General features: G+C 44.4%; 1 protein-coding gene across 7 annotated transcripts in view; it reads left to right on the forward strand.

Moving 5' to 3' along the window:
- The window catches only part of CACNA1F (calcium voltage-gated channel subunit alpha1 F), a 349,606-nt gene that overhangs the window by 279,441 nt on the left and 43,377 nt on the right, over nucleotides 1-26,788 (forward strand). For all 7 annotated transcript variants that reach the window (XM_068248313.1, XM_068248312.1, XM_068248314.1 and 4 more), the window contains 6 exons: nucleotides 2,144-2,209; nucleotides 2,308-2,399; nucleotides 8,589-8,748; nucleotides 10,027-10,154; nucleotides 12,778-12,874; nucleotides 25,098-25,200. In XM_068248313.1, the coding sequence (XP_068104414.1) occupies nucleotides 2,144-2,209; nucleotides 2,308-2,399; nucleotides 8,589-8,748; nucleotides 10,027-10,154; nucleotides 12,778-12,874; nucleotides 25,098-25,200 (646 nt within the window). The remainder of the gene's footprint in view (nucleotides 1-2,143; nucleotides 2,210-2,307; nucleotides 2,400-8,588; nucleotides 8,749-10,026; nucleotides 10,155-12,777; nucleotides 12,875-25,097; nucleotides 25,201-26,788) is intronic.

Here is a 26,788-nt window from a genome sequence, read left to right on the forward strand (position 1 = left end):
TGTGGGTCATATTACAAAGTACTACAGACAGAGGATTAGCACAACAACCATGCAAGAAGCATTTGTAAAGGTTGTGTTCTCTGATCTATCTTTACTTCCATACTCTCTGTCAGAGCCAGGACAAGGTCCTCCAGCACCCAAGGCTGAGCCACCAAAGTGCGCCCCTCCATCCCTGCCACCCCAGCCGTCACACACTGATTGCTATTAGACTAATGCTGGGAATACACGTTAAGTTTTTACTTTAGATAGATGGGTTCGATAGATAAATTCCAACCTGTTGGATCTGGTCGATTCTACTTTCGTTTCGATTCTCCTCATTCAAGTGAATGTAATTGATAAGAAAAGATAAGGAATCGAGAGGAGAATCGAGCAGTGAATCGAGAGTAGAATCGAACGAAAGCGAAAACGACGGCAAAAACGAACGCAAAAACGCATCGTGTATTCCCAGCATTAGAGGCACCACAGGGCCCCCAACACCTTAATCTCTAGTTATCTGGCTTGCAGTCACTGCCATGTATCCCCTCTTCTTATTTCTCTCTGCTTTAAACACAATAGGGGAATTATAGCTTAGTGAGTTGTGTGCCCCCTCCTACACTGCGCCCTGAGGCTGGAGCCTCTCTCACCTCTGCCTCGGCCCGGCCCTGCTCGGTATAGTTGCGGTATAGTTGCAGATCACATCACACCACAATACTAAAAGTAGGCTCAGGAGATCCGCACGGTAGTGTACCCTATGGCAGCAAGCCAAATTATAAGTGAGGCTCTCTAGCGCTCTCTTCGTGTGGCGGGAATACGAATGGCAAGGACGTGTATTCAAAGAATACACTTCTAAACATGCGCACCACAACGTGAACGCAAAACAGTTTAAAATATCTGCGACGCCATTGACTTACATAACTTCCGGTCGCCGCGGATCTTCACTGGTAAGGTGCTAATGCTTTTGCTTCTATCGCATCGCATCAGGTATGAAATGTCCCATAGACTTTAATTGCTTTAGCGTTATCCTGCGGTAAAAAAGGGTAACACAACACAATGAAAATGCCCTAGTGTGAAAGGGTCTTGACAGTTTCTCTACAGTAGGGACTGAGTCGGACTATAGCCCAACCCTCACTGATAAGGAATAACAGCCATAAAACTCTTGCCTGGCAGAGAACAGCACCTGAGTGCAGGGGATAGATAAAACAGAAGGGCAAAAGTTCATATAGTTTCACTCTCTGAAACACTTTGTCATTGAGCAGTGACTTTTTTAAGTTTTTATACATAACTTAAAGCTAGAGGATATCAAAAAAGCCATTTTTAGGAGTAGGAAGATAGACACAATTCTTTATCTCAGCTCTCATCTGTTTATTTTCACTTTAACCAGACTTTTAAATGCACACACTATAGCCATTATGATCTTCTCATTGCACACATGTTCTGTTTGGTAGTGTGGGCACTGATAGCATTCCTTACCAAATGTTACTTACTTCAGTGCACAGTATTCCTACTTTTTGCCCTCTGGAATTGAACAAATAACTGTTACGGTCCTATTAGGCATTTGCTCAGTTTCCAAAATTATTTGGGTATTTGACAAGTTAATTAAAACTGAAGTACCTGTTTTCTTGCCTGATAATACTGGTCACCTTTTCTAAAACGGTGTGTTATCCATCTGTAGGAGTGTCCGCAGACGGATGGTATCCCATCCAGTGACATAGAATTGTGTACCACAAATTTCTGAGAATAATTGCAGGATTAAATTATTTCAATTAATTTAATAGAATCAGGACAACGTTTCGCAGGTAACACTCACTTCACCAGAGGCCACAAAAAAGTAGATCGACGACACACGTTGCAGTCTATGGGATAGAGACGATAAGCATTGGTTGCTGCAGCGCCAAAATGAACTGCATTGTCACTAGTGTACTTTTTCAAGGTTGAAAGGAAGCTTGTTTTAAATCGTGGCTGTGGCATACCTGGGAAATCATAGCTGGCTGCAGACAGAAATAGAAAAGTCATTTTAATAATAAATAACAAAATAGTTGTGTATCGGTGTTATACCGGTAAGTTGTATCAATTTTTATGTAAAAGTTTACTTGTTAAATACATTTTTAGCAGGAATTGATCTAAATTTTTTGTCTGCCTCCTAAATACATTTTTTTTCCTGCAGGCTTTGCCGTATGTCGCTCTTCTGATTGCTATGATATTTTTCATCTATGCTGTCATTGGCATGCAGGTGAGTCAGAGGTGTGCTGAGTCTTATATCTTCCTATTTACAGCCTCTGTGTGAGTCAGGCTCACAGCTCCTGTCTGCTTTGTTCTTTCCCTGTGCAGACATTTGGCAAAATCGCACTGCAGGACGGAACACAAATCAACCGAAATAACAACTTTCAAACCTTCCCCCAGGCTGTGCTGCTGCTTTTCAGGTACTCTCTGGCCCAATAATGAATGTTTATTAAAGGACAGGACTATCAAAGGCATAACCGCTATAAAACATTGGGCCTGGTTTTCCAGGGCTGAAGGACAGTGGAAAACTTAAAGAGAAACCGTAGCCAATTATTAAACTTCATCCCAATCAGTAGCTGATACCCCCTTTCCCATGAGAAATCTATTCCTTTTCACAAACGGATCCTCAGGAGGCTCTCTATGGCTGATATTGTGGTGAAACCCCTCCCACAGTGTGATGTCAGGACCATGGTTCTGACATCATACTGTGGGAGCCTTGTTGCATTGTGGGAAATAACAGCTGTTTACAGCTGTCTCCAACTGCCAAAAAAGCAAGCAGCATCTCCTTCCACTGACATCACCTGCCAGCAGTAAAAATGTCACTATGTCATAAATGTCAGAATGTAAATCAGGGAGAGGAAAGATTTTACAATGGGCAAACACTGACTAAATTATTTATACATAATTATTGTAAAAATGAAGCACTTTTTATTACATTATTTTCACTGGAGTTGCTCTTTAACCTCTGGCTGACCACGTCACGCCGATGAGCGTGGCCGCAGCAGCAGCCCCAGGACCGCCTAATGCCGATCAGTGTAAAGTCCTGGGGCAGGGATATGCAGGAGATTGCACATGCCAATGCACGCGCATCCCCGCGGAGCTCTGTCATCAGTCTCCCAACGGCGATCGCCGCTAGGAGACTGTTAGACGCGTGAAACCGCCGTCTATTTAGTCTGTACAGCACTGCAATCTACGGCAGTGCTGTACTGGGGACAGCCATGTGACATGGCTGTCCCCCTGGGTGACAAGACAGCGATATGCTGTCATAGGCTGAAGCCTATGACAGCCGATTGCACTGATTGGCTGGCAGGGGGAGGGAGGTTGGTAGGTAGGGAGGGTAAAAAAAAAAAATAGGCAGATACTGATAAAATAAAGACATGAATATTTATAAAAAACAAACAAACATCCTGGGAGCAATCACAGCCCACCAACCGATAGCTCTGTTGGTAGGCAGAAAGGGGGGGGGGGGGGGTGGAGGAATCACTTGAGTGCGGAGTGGTACGGCCCTGCAGCAAGGCCTTAAGGCTGCTTGCACACCAAGACGTTACAGGCGCAGGTTAGTGCAGCCTGTAACGCTCACCCAACGCACAGCAATGTAACACAAGTGGGCTGTTCACACAGCCCACGTTGCGTTACATGTAACGCTGCACGTTCTGTGCAAAGTGCAGCATGCTACGGCGTTGGAGCGGCTATAGCCGCGTTAGACTGTTTGCACATGCGCAGTGGGGGGCGGAGGAGGCGGGGAGAGCCAGCTACAGTAGCCGCGCACATGGCTACTTAATATTCACTGCACTGGCGGGCGCTGATTGGCCGGCGGGACCACGTGATGCGGAGTGTCTCGCTCCGCATCACGTGGTCCCGCTGGCCAATCAGCGCCACTCTGGGAGACATTCTAGGACTCGAGCCGCCTAACGCGGCTCACTCTACCGTCGGCTCTTGCAGCACTATACGTTGTGTTAGGTGCACGTTATGCGACCTTAACGTGCCACCTAATGCAACGTCTTGGTGTGCAAGAAGCCTAAAACTGCAGTGGCCTATTTTGTAAAAAATGGCCTGGTCACTAGGGGGGGTTTAAGCCCAGTGGTAAAGGACGAACTGTAGTAAACATAACATAATTAATTAAATTGCTTTTTTTTTTACAATATTTATTCATAAATTATTTAGTCAGTATTTATACATTGTAAAATCTTATCTCTACCTGATTTACATTCTGAAATTTATCACAGATGGTGACACCTTTAGTACTGGCAGGTGACCTCTGCAGAATGTTCATTCACTGAGAGTTTTAACGGTGCGTACACACCTTTGACTCGTCGCCCACCAGGGATCAAGATCTAATCCCATTGGGTGACATTGCTGGGCTTGCCAGTACAGAGAAGCTTGCCACGGGATCATATGCTTAGAACCGCCTTCCACTAAGTGACCTACTCCCTGCTGGGCAGGAAGTACATCACCGGGATTCCTGACAGTTTACTTGCCACGTTGTACCACACTCCGTTGTTTATACTTACTGCATCACTGTAGACTGTATTACTGTATAATCGGTGCGGTAGGCATGTATCACACGCCAACGCAGTGTTGGATTTGCAACATGTTTGCGGTGATTTGACTACTTCCGTTGCATTAAGTATGAAAGTCCCCATAGACTTTCATTGACTGAGAGGTGTCTTGCGGCAAAAGGGCGTTCCATAACGACATAGTGTAAAAGGGCCCGCAATGCGAGTATGCATCTAAATCTCTGTAGCTGTGCCATGCATGATGCATGGAGCTTTAAACTGCACCATGCTGGCTGCATCCCTCTGTCATGCAATTTGGACAGCAAGCCTAATGACAGAATAGGCAGCATATCCAGCACTTGCTGTGCAAGAATGCATTGGAATCCCTCTAGTGCACAGCTATAGAGATTTGCATGCGTGATGTGAAGGGAGAACTCCAAGATGCATTACAGCAACGTATGCCCCTAGATCCTAATTGCCCTTGCTAATAATAATATTGGACTGCAGAGCACAGCTGTATACCCGGCAGTATACAGTGTCAGAATTTGTTTTTCATGCCCCTGCCAAGTTATCAATGATAAGTAGCTTCTTTCAGGCAGAGAGAGAGAGAGAGAGAGAAACTACTTGTATTGTCTACAGTGATAGCTCTATTTTTCTTGAGGCTATAAATGCAAATAATTTGTTTCTCTGCTTATCTCCTGACTCATTCAGCTAGGTGAGTCAGCCAGCTGGCTACAGAGAGTGTTTAATACCCTAGTTTAGGCTCACATTTGTTTTAATGCATATTGTGTGTGTAATATACGATGATTAATAATGTCCAATATTTGTGCATTGCACATAAACCATTTTCCCATGATTGATTTTCAATTACCTGGCTGGCTATGTGTGCAAAACCCTCTTGCTGTGTAATTGTCAGGTGCAGCATGGTTACACTGATCAGCAGGCGGAGAAAACCCCCTCCCCCCCATCCAGTCATCAGCCACAGCCAGGGAGCTGCTGTGAAGGGGCACCAGCTAGACTTCTACTGTGAACACGGGACTAATCATCTGACCCTGTCCCCATTTCTTCTGTGCTGCTGAGAGATGCTAACTCTTTGCATCCAGCACTGCAGCACTACAATTCTGTATAGTGTCATGATTTGGTCCCTAGGACAGCAGTACAGGGTTGAGTTCTGTACAGACGTGTTACTAGCCTGGGGGCTAGCAAAGCATTCTGTTGTTATGACGGGGTGGAGGGACAATGGAGTGGCACATGACAGAGTAGCATAGAAAGGGAGGGGTAAGGAGGAGAACAATGGTTTTAGACTAGATGATGGGCCACTTTACACCCACTAGATCCGCAGAGGCGACCCCAACTGGCCACAATGGCTGAAAAGCATCTAGCATGTGTATTAAAAAAAATATATGATATAGTGAATTGGCTGTTGACTATGAATAATTACTAGAAGATTAGCAGCAAAGAAAATATTCTCATATTTTTATTTTCAGGTATATAATGTTTTTTCTAACACTGCATCATTCTATAATATGTGCAGATTACACAACACTCAGCATTCAAAATGATTCTTTCAGAGCAGTCTGTCAACTAATGACCTCTCCTCTGGCAGAGAAAAAGAAAACAGTTGAGATAAAAGTCATATAACAGCCCTCTCCACAACTTTGAAAGTCTTAGAGCTTAATTGCTTTTTTGCATAGAGATAACAACTGGAGTTTCTTAAAGAGACACTGAAGCGAAATAAAAGATATGATATCATGAATTGGTTGTGTACTATGAATAATTACTAGAAGTTTAGCAGCAAAGAAAATATTCTCATATTTTTATTTTCAGGTATACAGTGTTTTTTCTAACATTGCATCATTCTATAATATGTGCAGTTACACAACACTCAGCATTCAAAATGATTCTTTCAGAGCAGTCTGTGAACTAATGACCTCTCCTCTGGCAGAGTAAAAGACATTTGTTTACTTACAGTTGAGATAATAAAAGTCAGATAACAGCCCTCTCCACAACTTTGAAAGTCGCAGAGCTTAATTGCTTTTTTGCATAGAGATAACAACTGGAGTTTCTTAACTCTTCCTGTACTGGAAACAATTAGACTGATGTATCTGATCTTAATGTTTTATTTCTTAGCTGTACTACACATACAAATCATAATATCATAATTTTTTTTTCGCTTCAGTGTCTCTTTAACTCTTCCTGTACTGGAAACAATTAGACTAATGTATCTGATCTTAATGTTTTATTTCTTAGCCGTACTACACATACAAATCATAATATCATAATTTTTTTTTCGCTTCAGTGTCTCTTTAAAGAGAAACTCCAACCAAAAATTTAACTTTATCCCAATCAGTAGCTGATACCCCCTTTTACATGAGAAATAGAATGATTTTCACAAACAGACCATCAGGGGGCGCTGTGTGACTAATTTTGTGCTGAAACCCCTCCCACAAGAGGCTCTGAATACCGCGGTACTTTGGGCAAACTGCCACAATGTAACAATGTTCACAGACAGGAAATGGCTGTTTAAAGCTGTCTGTAACAGCCAGAGCAGCTAGAAACAGCTACATAACTTGCCCACAGTAACAATGTCACCATGTAATACATGTCAGAATGTGAATCTGGGAGAGGAAAGATTTTACAATGAGCAAACACTGACTAAATCATTTATACATAATTATTGTAAAAATGAAGCACTTTTTTTATTAAATTATTTTCACTGGAGTTCCTCTTTAAGCTTAACCACCTGAGGACCAGAGGTTTATATACTCCTAGTGAGCAGGCCATTTTTTACAATTCAGCACTGCGCAGCTTTAACAATTTATTGCTCAGTCATACAACTTAGCACCCAAATGAATTTCACCTCCTTTTCCTCCCTTGGCTTAACAAGGGCGAAAAGGGATAATTTGCATATTTAGTGTTAGTGCATTGTGGGTAACCACACTTGTTCATTTATAACTGAATTATTGCAAGTTTCCTTCTGTTTTAAGAAGGCAATTACACCAAGCTTTGCTTTTTTAGTAGGAGGGCTTTTTGGTCCCTTTTATCCCCCTATACATTCCTAGTAGCTTGGGTCACCTTGAGCTGCTTGGTTATTCTGTTTTCCTCCCACTAATAGGGATTTCTTTGGGTGGTCTCTGATTGCTGTTGCTGCATTTTTTTTAGTTGTTTTATTAATAAAAAAGAGCTTATTTAAAAAATAAATACTTTTTTTTTGTCCATTTCCCTCCCTCCCTTTACATTGCTCCTACACTACTATACATACACTACCCTATACATACATAGACATATGTCTATGGTAGGGATTAGATTGTGAGCTCTTCCATGGGACAGTTAGGTCACGGGCTGGCAGGCTGATCACGGCGCTCCGCTGTGTTTGTTTACGGGTGCTCGTGTGAGCGCGAGCTCCCGTCTAATCTCTTACATCTTTAGATGATGGCGTTAGGCGGTCCTGGGGGAGCCACTCTGCGTCCGCCAGTTGGCGTTAGGCGGCCGCAGAGTGGTTAATAAAGCATTTACCCTCCCCACAGCCTTCCAAATTTGTTATAACATTTTAGATAAAAGGTCTGTGAGAAATAGTTTCTTGTTGCATACAGGGCAGGTTATGATTGGATATGCGGTGTGAGAGGACTTAATGTAGCCATACATCTAGCGGTGATGTGCAGATTCGACAAAGAGACAGATCTCTCTATGATCCAATCTGATCAGAGAGAGATCTGTCGGCTGCCCATACACCGCAGGCCGATTTACAATCGATTTCAGCATGAAATCTCTCAAGAACTGGCCGCCTTCATCGATGGACCCCCAGTGTAAATGTGCCCCCCATGCGTGCATTTAAACTTGACCTGTCTGCTGTTGCCCGCCGCTGTGCCCATCTGTCTTCAGCTTCCTCCATTTGCATTCACACACAAATGAGGAGAAATAGCTATACTTCATTCCTGCGTCAACCTATACTTGAATCGTCGCACTGTCTATCTTACAAACATCAAAGTTCAGGTCAACTTTTGTTCATAGTTGACAGGTATGCTGGTATAACATACAGCAGCAGACAGAAATACATATGAAACAGTATGTAAATATGCAGCAATATAATTCCCAGACTCCTCTCTATCCTAGGTGTGCCACAGGGGAGGCCTGGCAGGAGATCATGTTGGCCAGTTTGCCCGGCAAGAGGTGTGACAGTGAATCTGACTTTGCTCCAGAAGAAGAGTTCACCTGTGGAAGTAACTTTGCCATTGTGTACTTTATCAGCTTTTTCATGCTTTGCGCCTTTTTGGTAAGTAGAGCAGAAAAGGGTCAGAAGTATCTGTGTCATAACGAGATTTTACGTGTAAGTGTACTTACTCTTAAAGCATTCCTGAAGGGACATGATGAGATAAGCGTATACGCATATAGTGCTAGCCCTACTAAGAAAGGAAGGAAAAAAAAAAAAACTTGAGTTGTTATCTATGCAAAAGAGCTTGGAGAACAACTTGTCAATTTAGTCAGGTTTCCTGAAAAGTAAATCGAAGCTAAGTAATAGAAGCTTATTTTTCAGCTTAAAGGATTACTGTAGGGGGTCGGGGAAAATGAGTTGAACTTACCCGGGGCTTCTAATGGTCCCCCGCAGACATCCTGTGCCCGCGCAACCACTCACCGATGCTCCGGCCCCGTCTCCGGTTCACTTCTGGAATTTTAGACTTTAAAGTCTGAAAACCACTGCACCTGCGTTGCCGTGTCCTCACTCCCGCTGATGTCACCAGGAGCGTACGGTGCAGGCACAGACCATACTGCAGCATGGCTTTGTAGTGGGGCGAGTCGGGCCTGCTGCTCTGTAGATGGGCCCAGTAGGACAACACTCTCTTCTGTATCTCAAGCAGTAGTGGGAATCTACCCAGCTCAGCTCGGCAGGCATTGTTTGATAGTAGTATAGTGTTAGGCGGTCAGAGGTGCTCCACAAATAGTATTAGGCAGTCAGAGGTGTTCCACAAATAGTATTAGGCGGTCAGAGGTGTTCCACAAATAGTATTAGGCAGTCAGAGGAGTTCCACAAATAGTATTAGGCAGTCAGAAGTGTTCCACAAGTAGTAATAGGCAGTCAGAGGGACCCCATACTAGCATGAGATGTAATTTCTGCTGGGTGTAACATGCATACATTCAGCGTCCTTTTTTCATGTCTATTATTTCGGGTTGTCTGGAGTAAGGTATTGAATGTGCCTTCTCCATTTTCTCATTTTTATTTCAGAGACATTATATTTCCAATTTTATAAAGCACCTCAGCTGCTGAGATGAATTAGGTGACTCAATTTCCATGTATTACATGCTGGACTCTGCCTGAGGCGTTCCAGCCTCCATTTTGCATTCCGAGCACAAAACAAAGGGGAAATATGCAAGGATTCACTTCAGAAATCAATTTTTACAAGTCTCATAGAGGTCACAAAGGCACTGCAGAGCTGGGTTTTATTCCGTTTAAGTACATTATAGAGAGGTTATTTGGACTGTTATGTCTGCATCATTATTTGCATTAACTTCTGACTTTTCTGACACATTATTTGAAGTTGTTTTCCCGTTTCAGATCATTAACTTGTTTGTGGCCGTCATTATGGATAATTTTGATTACCTGACAAGAGATTGGTCTATTCTGGGCCCCCATCATCTGGATGAGTTCAAAAGAATTTGGTCCGAGTATGATCCGGAGGCCAAGTAAGTATGCAGACCTGTCAATGGCACAATATCAGGATATCAACATATCCATGCAAATGTTCAAACAAATGCATTCACAGATTCACTCATCCAGGCACCACTGTTATCCCTACAGCTAAGTTAAAAGCCGGGGTCTTATACTGAATACACACGGTTCGTTCGCACATCGAATGCGCCGCTCGATTCCCGACGAATCGATTATTCCCGAACATTTCCGAGCGCATTTCGATGATTTTTAGGTCGATTGCCATGTAAAGTATGGCAAATCGACCTAGCGATCCATCGAACCGTGAATCGGACATGTTGGAAATAAACGAATCGACGGGAATCGAGCGGCGCATCGACGGGAATCGAGTGTGGGAACGAACCGTGTGTATCCAGCATTAGTTCACAGAAGAATGCATTCTTAAGGCCCATACGCAATTCCGATTTATCGGAACGACGGGTCGTTTGAACGTCCCGTCGTTCAGACGTCCGCCCGCTAAATCGAGCGTGTGTACAGACTATCGTTCGCGTGATAAGACTGAGTTTGAGCGATCCGCCGGTCAAACTCAGTCTTATCACGTGAACGATAGTCTGTACACACGCCCGATTTAGCGGGCGGACGTCTGAACGACGGGACGTTCAAACGACCCGTCGTTCCGAAAAATCAGACGTGTGTATGGGCCTTAATGCTTAGTCACCTATACTGTGCAAGAAACTTCAGTAGTTATCTATGTTATCCATGCAAAAGAGCTACTCTGAGCTCTAATGCTGGGGATACACGGTACGTTTCTGTACCGTGTATAGACCAGCTGATCCGGCCAGCTGATAATATTCAGCTGGCCCAATCAAGCTGCTTGACTCCCGCCCGCTCAATCCGAGCGGCAATCGATCCGCGCGCACGAGCGGACAAGCGGGGATGCGGCGGGGACGCGGCTGGGGTCGATCCGGCGGCTAATCGGCCGCCGGATCGACCCGTGTATTCCCAGCATTAGACCAAAAAAGTCAAGTTATGGACAGCATTTTGAAGCTCTTATCTGAACTGTCTCTCATTGTTTCTTGTTTGCTTATGGTTTTCCTGCAGAGGAAAGATGAAAAGGTCATTAGCTTTGCTCTGTGAAATCATTTAAAATGATGAGTGTAATGTGTAACTGCACATATTACAAAATTATGCAATGTTATAAAAAAAGCTAAATAACTGAAAATAAAAATATGAGACTATTTTTTTGTTACTAATGTTCTATTAATTATCCGTACTACACATAGAATTAATGATATCGTAAGTTTTCTTAAAAAAAGGTATCCATGCCATACACCAACCAATGTACTGTGTGGGGCCAAATGGTTATACATTGTACTACCCAAGTATGAGGAGCAGCTCCAGTAACCTACTCACATGTAACCTAGCCATTGTGTGGTCAGTATATGACACAGTATACTGTTACGTGCAAGCCTTGTACAAATTTGAATTTTATGCACATGTAGTGACTCCAGTTTTAGGCTAGGTTAAATATCATTGCCATCTGGCTGGTCAGTTGACCAGATGGGTTATATGGAATTATTTGCATATATAAGTGCATCTGTAGTTTTATAGTAAAGAAAGGTTTAGATAAGGGAAGATGGAATCAAGTGTGGTGGCAAGTCTAATAGAACAAGGGAAAGAATTCACAAAAGAGTGCTAACTGTTAGCACGGGCGTTTTCACGCGAATTTTCGCATTGTGCGCGATCGCAAATTTTCACGCTAAACGATAACGTTTTTGCGCGCAAACGCAAATTTCCGCGCGAAAACGATATAGATTTCGCGGTAAAATTCGCGTTTGCGCACGAAAACGTTATAGTTTCGCGCGAAAATTCGCAATCGCGCGCAATGCGAAAATTTGCGCAAAAACGGCCGTGCTAACAGTTAGCACTCTTTTGTGAATCAAGCCCAGTGGGTGCAACTCGAGATAAGACACTGTCATGCATGGAAAGAGGTTATAAGTAAAGGTGCTTATTTTCTTTTTGTGAGTGTGCCTGTTACCTTTCAGCACTGTGTTTTCTCCTTTATACTAGTGCATTACCTGTTTGTTATCTAAGGCTAGTTACACACCAGGACGTTGCGTTTAGGGGACGTTATAGGGCACATAACGTGCCCCTAACGCAACGCCTGGTGCTCTCTGGTGTGGACGTCGGAGTGAGCCGCGTTGTGCAGCTCACTCTGGCGTCCGTGATGCCGTGATGCGTACACTTGGATGCATGCGGCATCACGTGGTCCCGCCCGGCCAATCGCCGCACAGAGCGGCCGCTCCAGGAAGTAAACACTGCACGTCACTGAGTGCAGTGAATATTAATTAGCCATGTGCCCGGCTGCTCTCCCCTCCTCCCCAACATGACTGAGCATGTGCAAACAGTGTAATGGAGAACGCACAGCATGCAGCACTTTGCTGCGTTACAATGTAACGCAACGTGGGCAGTGTGAACAGCCCACTTGTGTTACATTGCTGTGCGTTGGGGGAGCGTTACAGGCTGCACTGTGTGCAAGAAGCTTAACAGTGCCCTTTTTATTTCTGAAAAACTTTTTCTGCCTCGTTTTATCATGAGTTATCATACATTCTCGTGATCACTTTCTCTTGTTTCTTGTTTTTGTTTTCTTATCCCTAGGGGTCGTATTAAGCATTTGGATGTGGTTACCTTATTACGCCGCATTCAGCCTCCCCTGGGATTTGGCAAATTGTGCCCGCACCGTGTGGCATGTAAGGTAAATACACAGCAGAAGGATAAGGTTTATCTTAGGACATGCTGACATTACCAGAGAGGTTGCAACATTGGGAATACAATGTTTGTAATTGACCTACCTAATCATTAGGGAGTATTGATAGTTTCCGAGATTTTTATACCTAGGCTCCCCTCTTCAACTGCAGAGAACAAATAGAATGTATGAGGATAAAAAATAAATAAAAAAAGTTCAGAATTGTATTTTAGGCATCTAGTTAAAAATGGCGCCGGCAAAAAAATAGCGCCCCCTTCTGCCCGATATATGTTTAAAACGATATTTATCGTTTTAAAGGTTAAAATAGTGCAGACCTTTTGAACGAAATTTATCGTTTTAAAACTTTTTTTTTTTTGTCCTGCCTGAACGATATTTATCGTTTTAACCCTTGCTTTGCTGCCGTTTGGAAAATATCTGCCCGCCGGCTTTAATGTTTAATAGCAAAGCCCCCTTAAAAGCTAAAAACACCAAATTTGCAGGGAATGTTAAGAAGAGAATTGTGAACAAGAGGAAACATTTTTTTCAAAAAGACCCTATAGTTTTTGAGAAAATCGATTTTGAATATTCTTCTTCTGACCGTGGGAAAATTAAACGCCCGCCGACTTTCGCGGTTAATAGCAAAGCCCCTTTAAATGCCAGAAACACCAAATGTGTAGGGAATGTTAAGAAGAATAGTGGGAACACGAAGAAAAAAAATTGTTCAAAAAGACCTTATAGTTTTTGAGAAAATCGATTTTAAATCTTCAAAGAGGAAATGTATCTATTTAAATCGCGTACTGACATTTCCGTGGAAACTTTTTCCGCCGACTTTAGCAGTTAATAGCAAAGTCCCCTTAAATCCTAGCAACACCAAATTTGCAGGATATGTTAAAAAGATACCGGGAAACAATATTTAAAAAATTTTTTTTTTTTTTTTTTTAATTAAAATGTGTGGGTTATGTTCAGAGTGTGGGAAATTTTTTGAAAAAAATGACGTGGGGTCCCCCCTCCCGAGCCTCTGTAACCCCTTGTCTCCCATGCAGGCTGGGATAGCCAGAATTCGGAGCCCCGGCCGACTGGGGCTTCGCACCCTGAGCTATACCAGCCCGCATGGTCCATGGTATGGGGGGGCTTCGGGGGGGAGGGGCGGCCAAGCCTTCCCCTCCCCCCCGGAGCCCTTGTCCAATCCATGGACAAGGGGCTCTTCCCCACCTCCGGTGCCGCAGGCCGGGGCTCCGCATTCTGGCTATCCCAGCCTGCATGGGGGACAAGGGGTTACAGAGACTCGGGAGGGGGGACCCCTCATCATAAAAAAAAAATTGATCGCAAATTTAAAAAAAAAATGACGTGGGGTCCCCCCTCCCAAGCCTCTGTAACCCCTTGTCCCCCATGCAGGCTGGGATAGCCAGAATGCGGAGCCCCGGCCGACTGGGGCTTCGCACCCTGAGCTATACCAGCCCACATGGTCCATGGTATGGGGGGGCTCCGGGGGGGGAGGGGCGGCCAAGCCTCCCTCTCCCCCCGGAGCCCCTTGTCCAATCCATGGACAAGGGGCTCTTCCCCGCCTCCCTTGCCCCAGGTGGAGGCGGGGGCGACGACTCCCTGGGGGGGGTTTCATGGTGGCATCTGGGAGTCCCCTTTAAAAAGGGAACCCCTAGATGCCCACCCCCCTCCCAGGAGAAATGAGTATAGGGCTACTTTGTACCCCTTACCCATTTCCACAAAGGGTTAAATGAAATAAAAACACAACCACAAGAAAAGTCCTTTAAGCCGCATCTACACGCGTAGATGCGGCCGCGATGCTCCTTATCAATCGAGCCGCTGATGCGGCTCGATTGATAAGATCCGACAGGACGGGTCTCCGCACCGCTGATTCCCTGCTCGATCCCTGCGAGGGGACAATGGCAGGGAGATAAGCGGCGCCGGCGGGGACGAGCGGGCACGAGCGGGGAATCAAATGCGGCACACGCGCGGCGAGCGGGGATGCGGCGGGCACGCGGAAGAGGCGATCCGGCGGCTAATCGAGCCGCCGGATCGCTACAATGTCCCATGGTGTAGATGGGGCTTTAATGTTCTAAATTAACCACAAATACTTACCTGTACCTTTAAGAAAAAAATCCCACGCCAATCAGGTCCCACGACAGTATCCTCCATCTTGCGATCTTCTGATACATCTTGATTGAAGATCTCCTCCGCCCCGACGCCACACACGCCGCCTCCGCCGCACTGCTCTCAGCTATACTAAGTATAGCTGAGAGTTGCGTCTATGCGTCTATATAGACGCATTAGCGCTAGCTGCCGCTGCCCTCTCTGCCTCCCCCCACCTGTCACCCTCACCCATGCTGGCACCCAATGCACCCATGGGTGCCAGCATGGGTGAGGGTGACAGGTGTGAGAGAGGCAGGGAGAGCAGCGGCAGCTAGCGCTAATGCGTCTATATAGATGCATAGACGCAACTCTCAGCTATACTTAGTATAGCTGAGAACAAAAAGCATCTTTAAATTTTGGCTCCAAGGCTCCCCATTGGTTCCTTATCGACCAATGGGGATCCTCCTGATCCCCATTGGTCTGTTAAGGAACCAATGGGGACCATTGGAGCTAAAATTTAAAGATGCTTTTTGCTCTTAGCTATACTAAGTATAGCTAAGAGCAGTGCGGCGGAGGCGGCGTGTGTGGCGTTGGGGCGGCGGAGATCTTCAATCAAAATGTAACAGAAGGTCGCAAGATGGAGGATACTGTCGTGGGACCTAATTGACGTGGGATTTTTTTCTTAAAGGTACAGGTAAGTATTTCTGGTTAATTTAGAACATTAAAGGACTTTTCTCGTTGTTGTGTTTTTATTTCATTTAACCCTTTGTGGAAATGGGTAAGGGGTACAAAGTAGCCCTATACTCATTTCTCCTGGGAGGGGGGGTGGGCATCTGGGGGTCCCCTTCTTAAAGGGGACTCCCAGATGCCACCATGAACCCCCCCCCATGGAGTCGTCGCCCCCACCTCCTCCTGGGGCACCGGAGGTGGGGAAGAGCCCCTTGTCCATGGATTGGACAAGGGCTCCGGGGGGGAGGGGAAGGCTTGGCCGCCCCTCCCCCCGAAGCCCCCCCATACCATGGACCATGCGGGCTGGTATAGCTCAGGGTGCGAAGCCCCAGTCGGCCGGGGCTCCGCATTCTGGCTATCCCAGCCTGCATGGGAGACAAGGGGTTACAGAGGCTCGGGAGGGGGGACCCCACGTCATTTTTTTCAAAAAATTTCCCACACTCTGAACATAACCCACAAATTTTAATTAAAAAAATAAATAAATAACATTTTTCAAAAAAATTTTTAAATATTGTTTCCCAGTATCTTTTTTAACATTTAACTTTGCTATTAACTGCTAAAGTCGGCGGAAAAAGTTTCCACGGAAATGTCAGTACGCGATTTAAATAGATACATTTCCTCTTTGAAGATTTAAAATCGATTTTTTTTCAAAAACTATAAGGTCTTTTTGAACAATTTTTTTTTCTTCGTGTTCCCACTATTCTTCTTAACATTCCCTACACATTTGGTGTTTCTGGCATTTAAAGGGGCTTTGCTATTAACCGCTAAAGTCGGCGGGTGTTTAATTTTCCCACGGTCAGAAGAAGAATATTCAAAATCGATTTTCTCAAAAACTATAAAGTCTTTTTGAAAAAGAAATTTTTCCTCTTGTTCACAATTCTCTTCTTAACATTCCCTGCAAATTTGGTGTTTTTAGCTTTTAAGGGGGCTTTGCTATTAAACATTAAAGCCGGCGGGCAGATATTTTCCAAACGGCAGCAAAGCAAGGGTTAAAACAATAAATATCGCAATACAAATATAAATATAAACGATAAATATCGTTTTTAAAGCCGGCGCCATTTTTTAGCTGTCAAAAACGAAAAATAACTAGCGATAGTGGTTCTCTATGGGGCGCCGTTTTTTAACTACGATAACTGGCGCCATTTTTAACGGACCCCGTATTTTAGTGTCTCAAAATGTGTGCCAAGTTTTTAGATGAGTCATACAACTTAGAGAAAAACCTTGCAGTGCATTCCTCTGACAGTATCCTACCTAATAAATCTCCTGTGTCTCTGAGTCCCATGTCCCTGTGTGTGTGTGTTTTTTGTAGTGCGCATGTGCAGGGACGCAGAGACACTGAGGGGGAATGACGCGCGGCTTGTAGGGGAGGACGAGGCCATAAGGGGCGGTCGGGAGCATGCGCTCTGGCATGCGGCGGTGACAGATTTAGAGCCTGTTTTTATACGGGCTTAGGTTGCCTAGTTTTTTTATGAAAGAGCAAAGAGAAAACTTGGTGACAGTCAGGAAGAGAACATGTACTCATACAGCAACTAAGATTCAAAATATCAGTGTAGAATAGAAAGAATTACTTACTAATAGTAGTAAGCTATTTCGGTGTGTCCACATGGAAGGCAGTTATGTCCATTCTCTGTGACTAAAAGCAACTTAGGAGGCTCCCCTGTGTACCATCGGTATACAAAGGGTTGCAAAAGTATTCGGCTCCCTTGAAGTTTTCCACATTTTGTCACATTACTGCCAAGAACATGCATCAATTTTATTGGAATTCCACATGAAAGACCAATACAAAGTGGTGTACATGTGAGAAGTGGATCGAAAATCATACATCATTCCAATTTTTTTTTACAAATAAATAACTGCAAAGTGAGGTGTGCGTAATTATTCAGCCCCCTGAGTCAATACTTTGTAGAACCACCTTTTGCTGCAATTACAGCTGCCAGTCATTTAGGGTATGTCTCTACCAGCTTTGCACATCTAGAGACTGAAATCCTTGCCCATTCTTCTTTGCAAAACAGCTCCAGCTCAGTCAGATTAGATGGACAGCGTTCGTGAACTGCAGTTTTCAGATCTTGCCACAGATTCTCGATTGGATTTAGATCTGGACTTTGACTGGGCCATTCTAACACATAGATATGTTTTGTTTTAAACCATTCCATTGTTGCCCTGGCTTTATGTTTAGGGTCATTGTCCTGCTGGAAGGTGAACCTCCGCCCTAGTCTCAAGTCTTTTACAGTCTCCAAGAGGTTTTCTTCCAAGTTTGCCCTGTATTTGGCTCCATCCATCTTCCCATCAACTCTGACCAGCTTCCCTGTCCCTGTTGAAGAGAAGCACCCCCAGAGCATGATGCTGCCACCACCATATTTGACAGTGGGGATGGTGTGTTCAGAGTGATGTGCAGTGTTAGTTTTATGCCACACATAGCGTTTTGCATTTTGGCCAAAAAGTACCATTTTGGTCTCATCTGACAAGATCACCTTCTTCCACATGGTTGCTGTGTCCCCCACATGGCTTGTGGCAAACTGCAAACAGGACTTCTTATGCTTTTCTGTTAACAATGGCTTTCTTCTTGCCACTCTTCCATAAAGGCCAACTTTGTACAGTGCATGACTAATAGTTGTCCTATGGACAGAGTCTCCCACCTGAGCTGTAGATCTCTGCAGCTCGTCCAGAGTCACCATGGGCCTCTTGACTGCATTTCTTATCAGCGCTCTCCTTGTTCGGCCTGTGAGTTTAGGTGGATGGCCTTGTCTTGGTAGGTTTACAGTTGTGCCATTTCTGAATGATCGTTTGAACAGTGCTCCGTGGGATGTTCAAGGCTTTGGAAATCTTTTTGTAGCCTAAGTCTGCTTTAAATTTCTCAATAACTTTATCCCTGACCTGTCTGGTGTGTTCTTTTGACTTCACAGTGTTGTTGCTCCCAATATTCTCTTAGACAACCTCTGAGGCCCTCACAGAGCAGCTGTATTTGTACTGACATTAGATTACACGCAGGTGCACTCTATTTAGTCATTAGCACTCATCAGACAATGTCTATAGGCAACTGACTGCACTCAGATCAAAGGGGGCCGAATAATTATGCACACCCCACTTTGCAGTTATTGATTTGTAAAAAATGTTTGGAATCATGTATGATTTTCGTTCCACTTCTCACATGTACACCACTTTGTATTGGTCTTTCACGTGGAATTCCAATAACATTGATGCATGTTTGTGGCAGTAATATGACAAAATGCAGAAAACTTCAAGGGGGCCGAATACTTTTGCAACCCACTGTAGATATCACACAGGAAGAATGAAAAATACTTGCCAACCTTAAACAAGGAGACTTGTGCTGGTGTATAATAAAAGAAGAATTTATTAGGACTATAAGCACTTCAGAAAACACGTTTTTAAAAGTGAAAATTAACATAAACACGTCATAATTACCTCCCGTGTAGTCTACTCATCAACCTCTTTCTCCTCTCCTGTGTCCTGTTTGTCCACTGTGATCAATGGATTTTTTATGTCCTCCATTTTAAAAATGGCCATTACCCCTTGCACATTCAGTTGTAACTGACAGCAGTTTAATATAACTGACAGCAACTGGTATATGTAATTTCTGACAAAATCTTGTCAGAAATGAAAGGGATCACTGTAAGAAGAAAATGGTGAGCTTCTGAGAGGAACTGACAGCAAGGTAAGTATGTAATATTAATTTGCAGATACATAATGTGCTTATTTTAAATAATTTTACTCAGTTCAGGTTCCCTTTAAGACTCTTCCTCAGGTCAAGTATAATGCTTGATATAGTATCAAATGCTCCTGGCGCCCAGGAGCATTTGATACTATATTGAGCATTATACTTGACCTGAGTTAGCGGTTTAACCTCCCTGGCGTTCTATTAAGATCGCCAGGGAGGCTGCGGGAGGGTTTTTTTTAAATAAAAAAAAAACTATTTCATGCAGCCAACTGAAAGTTGGCTGCATGAAAGCCCACTAGAGGGCGCTCCGGATCAGCACTTTCGATCGCCTCCGGCGATCAAAAGTAACAAGGAAGGCCGCAATGAGCGGCCTTCCTTGTTTCGCTTTCCTCGTCGCCATGGCGACGAGCGGAGTGACGTCATGGACGTCAGCCGACGTCCTGACGTCTGCCGCCTCCGATCCAGCCCTTAGCGCTGGCCGGAACTGTTTGTTCCGGCTGCGCTGGGCTCGGGCGGCTGGGGGGACCCTCTTTCGCCGCTGCTCGCGGCGGATCGCCGCAGAGCGGCGGCGATCAGGCAGCACACGCGGCTGGCAAAGTGCCGGCTGCGTGTGCTGCTTTTTATTTGATAGAAATCGGCCCAGCGGGGCCTGAGGAATCCTCCTGCGCAGGTTACCCCGAGCTGAGCTCGGGATAACCGGCAAGGGGGTTAAGCAGCAATACGCGTTGTCTGAAGTGCTTATAGTCCTAATAAAGTCTTCTTTTATTACCAGCGCAAGGCTCCTTGTTTAAGGTAGGCAAGAATTATTCATTCTTGCTGTGTGATATCTATACCGACGGTATCCAGAGGCGCCTCCTAAGTTGTTTCTAGTTTCTAGTTTGTTTACAACGCTACTGTGTGGGGTATGTTCACTACACCTATCTAGTGTAGTAGAGTCTTTTTGAAGGAGTAGCGACCAACAATATAATCTAAAAGGCCTAGTGGGGATGGTACTTCCCCACATGTCAAGATGAGTGGTTGCCTCTTTGAGCAACCTATACTTGTGAGTACCGTTGTCAGGATCTCTCCTGTAGCATGTTCTGTCACTTGCAGTGGAGCTGCAACTGGGCAGTTCTGACTTGTCTGCTTGCATTTGGTTGCGCATTCGCAGTGAGTCTTATTGTCATTTGCAATCTCTCTTTAGTTCAGAGCAATTCAGGATGCTGTCAGGATTCCTCCTATGGTTTACTGCAGTTGAAATGCAGCCAGACAGCCCTGGATTTCCTGCATGCATGTTGTTGCATAGTACTGCATGCATTTGTTATGTTAGTCTATGAGCTAGCAAATGGTTATCATGACAGCTCAGGATTGAATGATTACCATTCAGCTGTGTGGGAATTTGCATACCTGCATCCATTGGCTGATGCCAGCATAAAAGTCTGCCTCCCATTTCAGATCCCGCCCGAAATAGCGTTCAGCTCTCTGAGTTGTCATTGGGTCTATGCTGTGAACGTTGTTATTGTAAAAATGTATAATGCCTTGCTCTGTATTGTCATGTCTGCTGGACGTTTGCTGACCTGCGGGGGTCAGTGAAGTCCTTCTGATCCTGATAGTTTGGATTCTGCTAGCACCACGTTGGTGACTGGTAGTATTCCTTCTAGCCTTGTTCTTGCCTTGTTCTTGAGGACGAACTATAGCAGCGGTTGCTTTTAGTTTCGCTCCTACCTGTTAGTCTTGTCTATCTCAGTGTGAATGTTGCCGTCGCTGAAACAGCGACTAGATTGGCTGAGCATTCCGTCTGTCTGTCTGTTGTCTGTCTTGTTAATTGACATTACTTGTGCTTTAGCTAGTGAATTATTTGAGAGCTACATTTCATATATTGCGCATCAGCACGATATATATGTACTCTAGTCAGTCAGTATTGTATTATTAGCAATATTGTATATTGTATTGTGTACCGACCTTTGCCTGCCTCCCGACTACGAATCTGCCTAATCCTTCCAATGCGACTGACATCTGAATTAACGTGTATGACCCAAGCCTGTTACCTACTACATCTGTTGTGTATTGTATCACTCAGCATCTAGCCTGATAGGCGGCCCAGAGCTGCAGTTGCTCTGGGCAATCTTGCTCCCTTGTTCATTACTCCTGTGTCTTAGCCTTGTTGCGCTGGGGTGGTCAGAAAGTATGCCCCCCCCAGCATTACATTCGTATATAAATTACTACATATCCTTTGCCAATTACCAGGTGATACTACACCAGAAGGGACTCCCGGTGTCCTTGTGCTTTCCTCTTCGTTTTTAGTGTCTGATTCTCTGTGACTGAAATTATACTTTAAAGTCAACATCAATCCAGAACCATGCTTTAGTTTTTGGTTATTCATACCTATGTTCCTGTTTGATCTTACTTCATGTTTCTGTAAGAGTTGGCACACAAGGGAGTAAGTGAGGTTAATTCCAACATTTTACAGATGTTGCTAGAAATGTGTTGGCAGAAAGTGTTGTTCTGAGGTACTTAAAACGGGTGGAGGCGCCCAATGCATAAAATATAGGCTAATAAGCTGTTAACTTCATAAACAGAGAGGTAATCTTACCTCTCTTGAAGAATCTGGACCAGTTTATTAAAAAAGGTCTTTTATTCGAGCACATAAAATTGACAACGCGTTTCGCGAGTGCTTGCCCGCTTCCTCAGGTCAGTGAAAAAACAGGTGCCTTAACTGCTATGGCTGTGTAGCAAGCATGAGCACCCTCTGTTTCTCTGCCATGTACTGAGGTAGGAATTCATGGCTCCGGGCTAGGCAATTAGTACAGGTAATCCCTCGGTTAACAAATGAGGTAGGAACTGTAGGTTTGTTCTTAACCTGAATTTGTCCATAAGCCGAAACACTGTGCCATCTCTCTACCCTGTACCTCCTCTATGCCCACCTTTGCCTTCAGTTTAACCCTCTGTGTCCCATCTGTTTCTCCTCTCCTCCTCCCCCCCCCCCCCCCCCCCCCTTGCCTTCAGTGTCCTGGATACATCAGTTTCATCTGAATTTTATTCTCATTCTCTCAGTAGAACGCACTTAGATATATATTTAAGTTGTGGATTGGGACAGTTGTGGATTGGGACAGATACTTTTCCCCAGTTTGAAATCTCAGGAAACATCACATATTAGAAGATGTGTCCACCAGAGTATGACAGTACAGTTAATTAAGTCGTTTGAGATTTACTAATTAATAAATGGACTTCCCCTCTTAACTTTTAGCTGTTGTTGTGCTGACATGACTGTACATACGGTGTGGTCCCCGGTCTTCTGCCTAATCCGGTTTTGGTAAAATGTATTTTTGTACTATTGCATGCCCATTATTTTAAGTTTCAGTTGATTTGTAGTTCACTAACAGATACTGCTGGTGGTGGTGGTGGTGGTGGTGGTGGGGGGGGTGGTGCTCATGCAAATGTCTAAGCAGCCTGGGGCTTTTATTCAATTCACTTTTTCTCTTAAGTTTATTCATACACTAGGTGATATCTCCACACCTTGGCCCATATGCAATTTAAGCCTCCAAAAAGCAAGAGAATACTCAAAATAATTTTGATAGTACTTTTTCACCTACTTTTTGGTTCTTTGAAAGGTGCTGGAAAGTTATTCTAAATTGAAGATAAAAAATTATCTTCTAGGAGAAAACTCGAAAAAATTGAATTGCATATGCCCCTTATCAATAAAATGCCTTTTAAGCCACCAGCAAGCAAAAATAATAATAAAATATAATCAATAATTTTGACAGTACCATTTCACCTACTTTTTGAACTTTTTTAATTGCAGAGCGCTAAAAAATATTTTAAACAGAATATGAAAATGCATCTTCTAGCAGTAAATGTAGGCGAGAGAGTTCGTATGTTAGGCCTCTTTTACACTTAGGCTACTTTCACAGTAGGACGCATATACACTTTCACAGTGTGACGTTAAAGTCGCACATTAGAAAATGTATTTACTATATAAGGACTATAAAATATTACTGAGCATGTGCAACACAAGTAACGCAGCAGATTCATTGCTAAACGCACAGCATGCAGCACTTTCTAATAATGCTACCCGTTACACACTAACGCAACGTGTGCACTGCGAATGTTGCACAGACTTTGCATTGCAGTGCGTTACTCTGCGTTGAAATATTTTATAACGTGCGACTTTAACGTTGCACTGTGAAAGAGGCCTTAATCAGTTGCTCTTAGTTAAAACTGAAAGAATACTGATTTTCAAAGTAATGTCCTGGTTTTTCTACGGCTCAGTTCCCACTGTACGTGTTTTAACTGAAATATTTTTCACAATGTACTGCTATGGAAAAACCGTATACCAACGCATACTAATACGTACTAATGCATACTACCGCACATTAACGCATACCAACGCATTAAAGGAATACTGTAGGGGGGTTGGGGGAAAATGAGTCAAACTTACCCGGGGCTTCTGATAGTCCCCCGCAGGCATCCTGTGCCCGTGCAGCCACTCACCGATGCTCCCGCCCCGCCTCTGGTTCACTTCTGGAATTTCAGACTTTATAGTCTGAAAACCACTGCGCCTGCATTGCTGTTTCCTCGCTCCCGCTGATGTCACCAGGAGCGTACTGCACAGACCCATTATGGTCTGTGCCTGCGCAGTACGCTCCTGGTGACATCAGTGGGAGCGAGGACACGGCAACGCAGTGGTTTTCAGACTTTAAAGTCTGAAATTCCAGAAGTGAACCGGAGGCGGGGCCGGAGCATCGGTGAGTGGCTGCGCGGGCACAGGATGTCTGCGGGAGACCATTAGAAGCCCCGGGTAAGTTCAACTCATTTTCCCCCGACCCCCCTACAGTATTCCTTTAACTGTAGAAGGACCCTTAGTGTCTTAAGAGATGGTGCTTCAGTTGGCATGGTTGCTTAGAAACTGATAATGTCTTCAGGTGTAATTGTATTACGTGGCCCCTTCAATCTCCCCCCTTCTAGTCATGGAAGAATATAATCATATACTGACCCTTTTCAATCCGTTTTCTCAATTGCCCACGTCTCCCCCAACACTTAGTTTTTTTCCCGTGGGTGATTGAGAGAATGCTGCTGTTGGGGGATCCGGCCCGGTCTCCACCTCTTCACATTAGAGTGAGGAGGTGACCTGGCATCAGCAGCGGTAACCACCCCCCAACCCCTCAGTCGGGGGCTGCTGTATACACACCTGATTATCGGCTGTGGCAGTCGTTATCGGCCGCCTCACCCCACTTTAGACAGGTGTGTATATGACCCTTTATAAATAAAGGTGGCCATACACTTGTAGATTTGCAGTAGATTCAACCATCAGATAGATTTCTGTCAGATGCCTGTCAAGTCCAATCTGACAGGAATCTATCTGATGTGTGCCACTTACTAGGAACAGATTTCCAATAGATTCCAGAATGAAATCTATTGGAAATGTATCTAAATGCATTATTGGACCATTAGATCCAACACAACTCTATGGGCCATCAATCTCCTGCAAGCAGCAGATCGACCTATAACTTCCATCCTGTCAGATAGATCAAATCCATCTAAATCGGCCACAAATTAGCCAAATCCATCGAAATCGGCCACATATTTACAGTTATGATATTTTTTTACTTATCTTTTATATCTCCCCCCCGACTCCCCCCCCACCCCCCCCCCCCCCCCCCGTTTATCTTTTTATTTTTGCATGTTCCACTATTCGTCCCATGACTGTTTGGGCTGTGGAGGATATAGTTTATGGCAGTATTTCTTCCATTGTATTTACAGAGACTGGTTGCCATGAACATGCCTTTAAATTCAGATGGCACAGTGACATTCAATGCCACGCTTTTTGCCCTGGTGCGAACTTCACTGAGGATCAAAACTGAAGGTATGACATCTTCTTTTCTAAAATGTTATTTTGATTTTAAAGACAGGAACGTATTTATCATAATTTTTAATTGTTATAAAAACTGTACGGTTAACTACATTCTGAAAATGTTTGGGAGCTGAGGAGGCCAGTTGAAGCTTTGAAAGTGAAATGACTCATTCTTACCTGATAAAGAATTTCAGCTGGGGAAGAGTTCAGAGTCACTTTTGTTATATTTTTTGTTTCACTATACACCAGATGCTTTCAGCAGGTGATAATTTTTTGCTGCAGGCAGGCCAATTTAGCACCTGCACTCTTTAACCATGGAGCCATACTGTTGTAATACATGAAGAATGTGGATTTGCATTGTTTTGCTGAAATAAGCAAGGCCTCCTTGAAAATACTTTTTCTGGGTAACAGCATATGTTGCTTCAAAGCCCACATATATTCAGTAGTAATAGTACCTTACCAGATGTGCAAGATACAGTGCTGAACTTTGCACCAGACCTGTTTGAGTTTTATGCTCCGTTTTTATTGCCTGATGAAGCGAGAGATGCCCGCGAAACGTGTTGCACTTGCATTTTCTGGAGTATCTAAATACATTTTTGTTGTTTTGAATATACACAACACTCGTGTGTGTCTGGAGGAGGTAAGTCCACTTCTGGCTCCTCTCATTTTAAACGTTTTATTCTTTTGGCGCCTCTGTCTGCTTATACAGTTCCTGAGTCCACCCTTGGTGGAGGGGTGTTGCCCCTTATTTCCTATCTACAGAGAGCGACTTCTTAATCCTGAGTGGGGACAGGTCTAATCTCCTCACCTGCTGATATAGTGGTTACCTGGACGGTAACCCATGTTTGTGAGTATAAATAGATACTTACTTGTCATATTCACATACCAGTACATACTACACGATATTGGGCTCTTGGTCTCTCTCTATTCTGTGCTCTTTTGCAAGCTACCCATTCCATGTGCAGTTATGCACCCCCATACCATCACGCATGTTGGCTTTTGAACTATGCATGGACAACAGTCTGACTTTAATTTGGAAAATCACAGGACAGTTTTCTGCATCACTTTTGCCTTTGACCATACCCTGTCAATCCAGTCCGCAGCCTGCTCCAGGGAACCCCGTCCTATCAGCCCAGTCAGTCAATCCAATCTGCAATCTGTTTACTTTGGCTCAGTGCACTCTTTGAGCCAAGTCTGCATCCTATTCCCTTTAAAAGGAACTGTGCACCTGGCAATAACTTTTTTTAAATGAACCTCCCTATAAGTGAGGTTTGTAATGGAGTGTGCCGATGGTGTGTGAGTGGGGGGGGGGGGGAGGCGGTAGGGGGAGGTTTGACGGTGAGCGTCACTACTTACCTACGGGGTGCTGCTCCTCTGGCTCCTGGCCCAGTATGGGATGCACCATCTTCTCCACAAAGAGTCTGCAGCTGTGCCGAAGTTTCAGCTACCCGGCTAAGTGTCCTGTGTGCTGCAATGTAAGCTGGGAGATGTAGTCTGTGGATGCAAGAACAGTAAAAGAGATGTAGAACAGCTACCCGAACCCCCGCCCCCACAACGGCACGGCAACCCCCGCCCACACAGCATTTAAAGGAGTCATCAG

This window comes from Hyperolius riggenbachi, chromosome 8 (genome assembly GCF_040937935.1).
Source record: "Hyperolius riggenbachi isolate aHypRig1 chromosome 8, aHypRig1.pri, whole genome shotgun sequence".
Lineage (NCBI taxonomy): Eukaryota > Metazoa > Chordata > Amphibia > Anura > Hyperoliidae > Hyperolius > Hyperolius riggenbachi.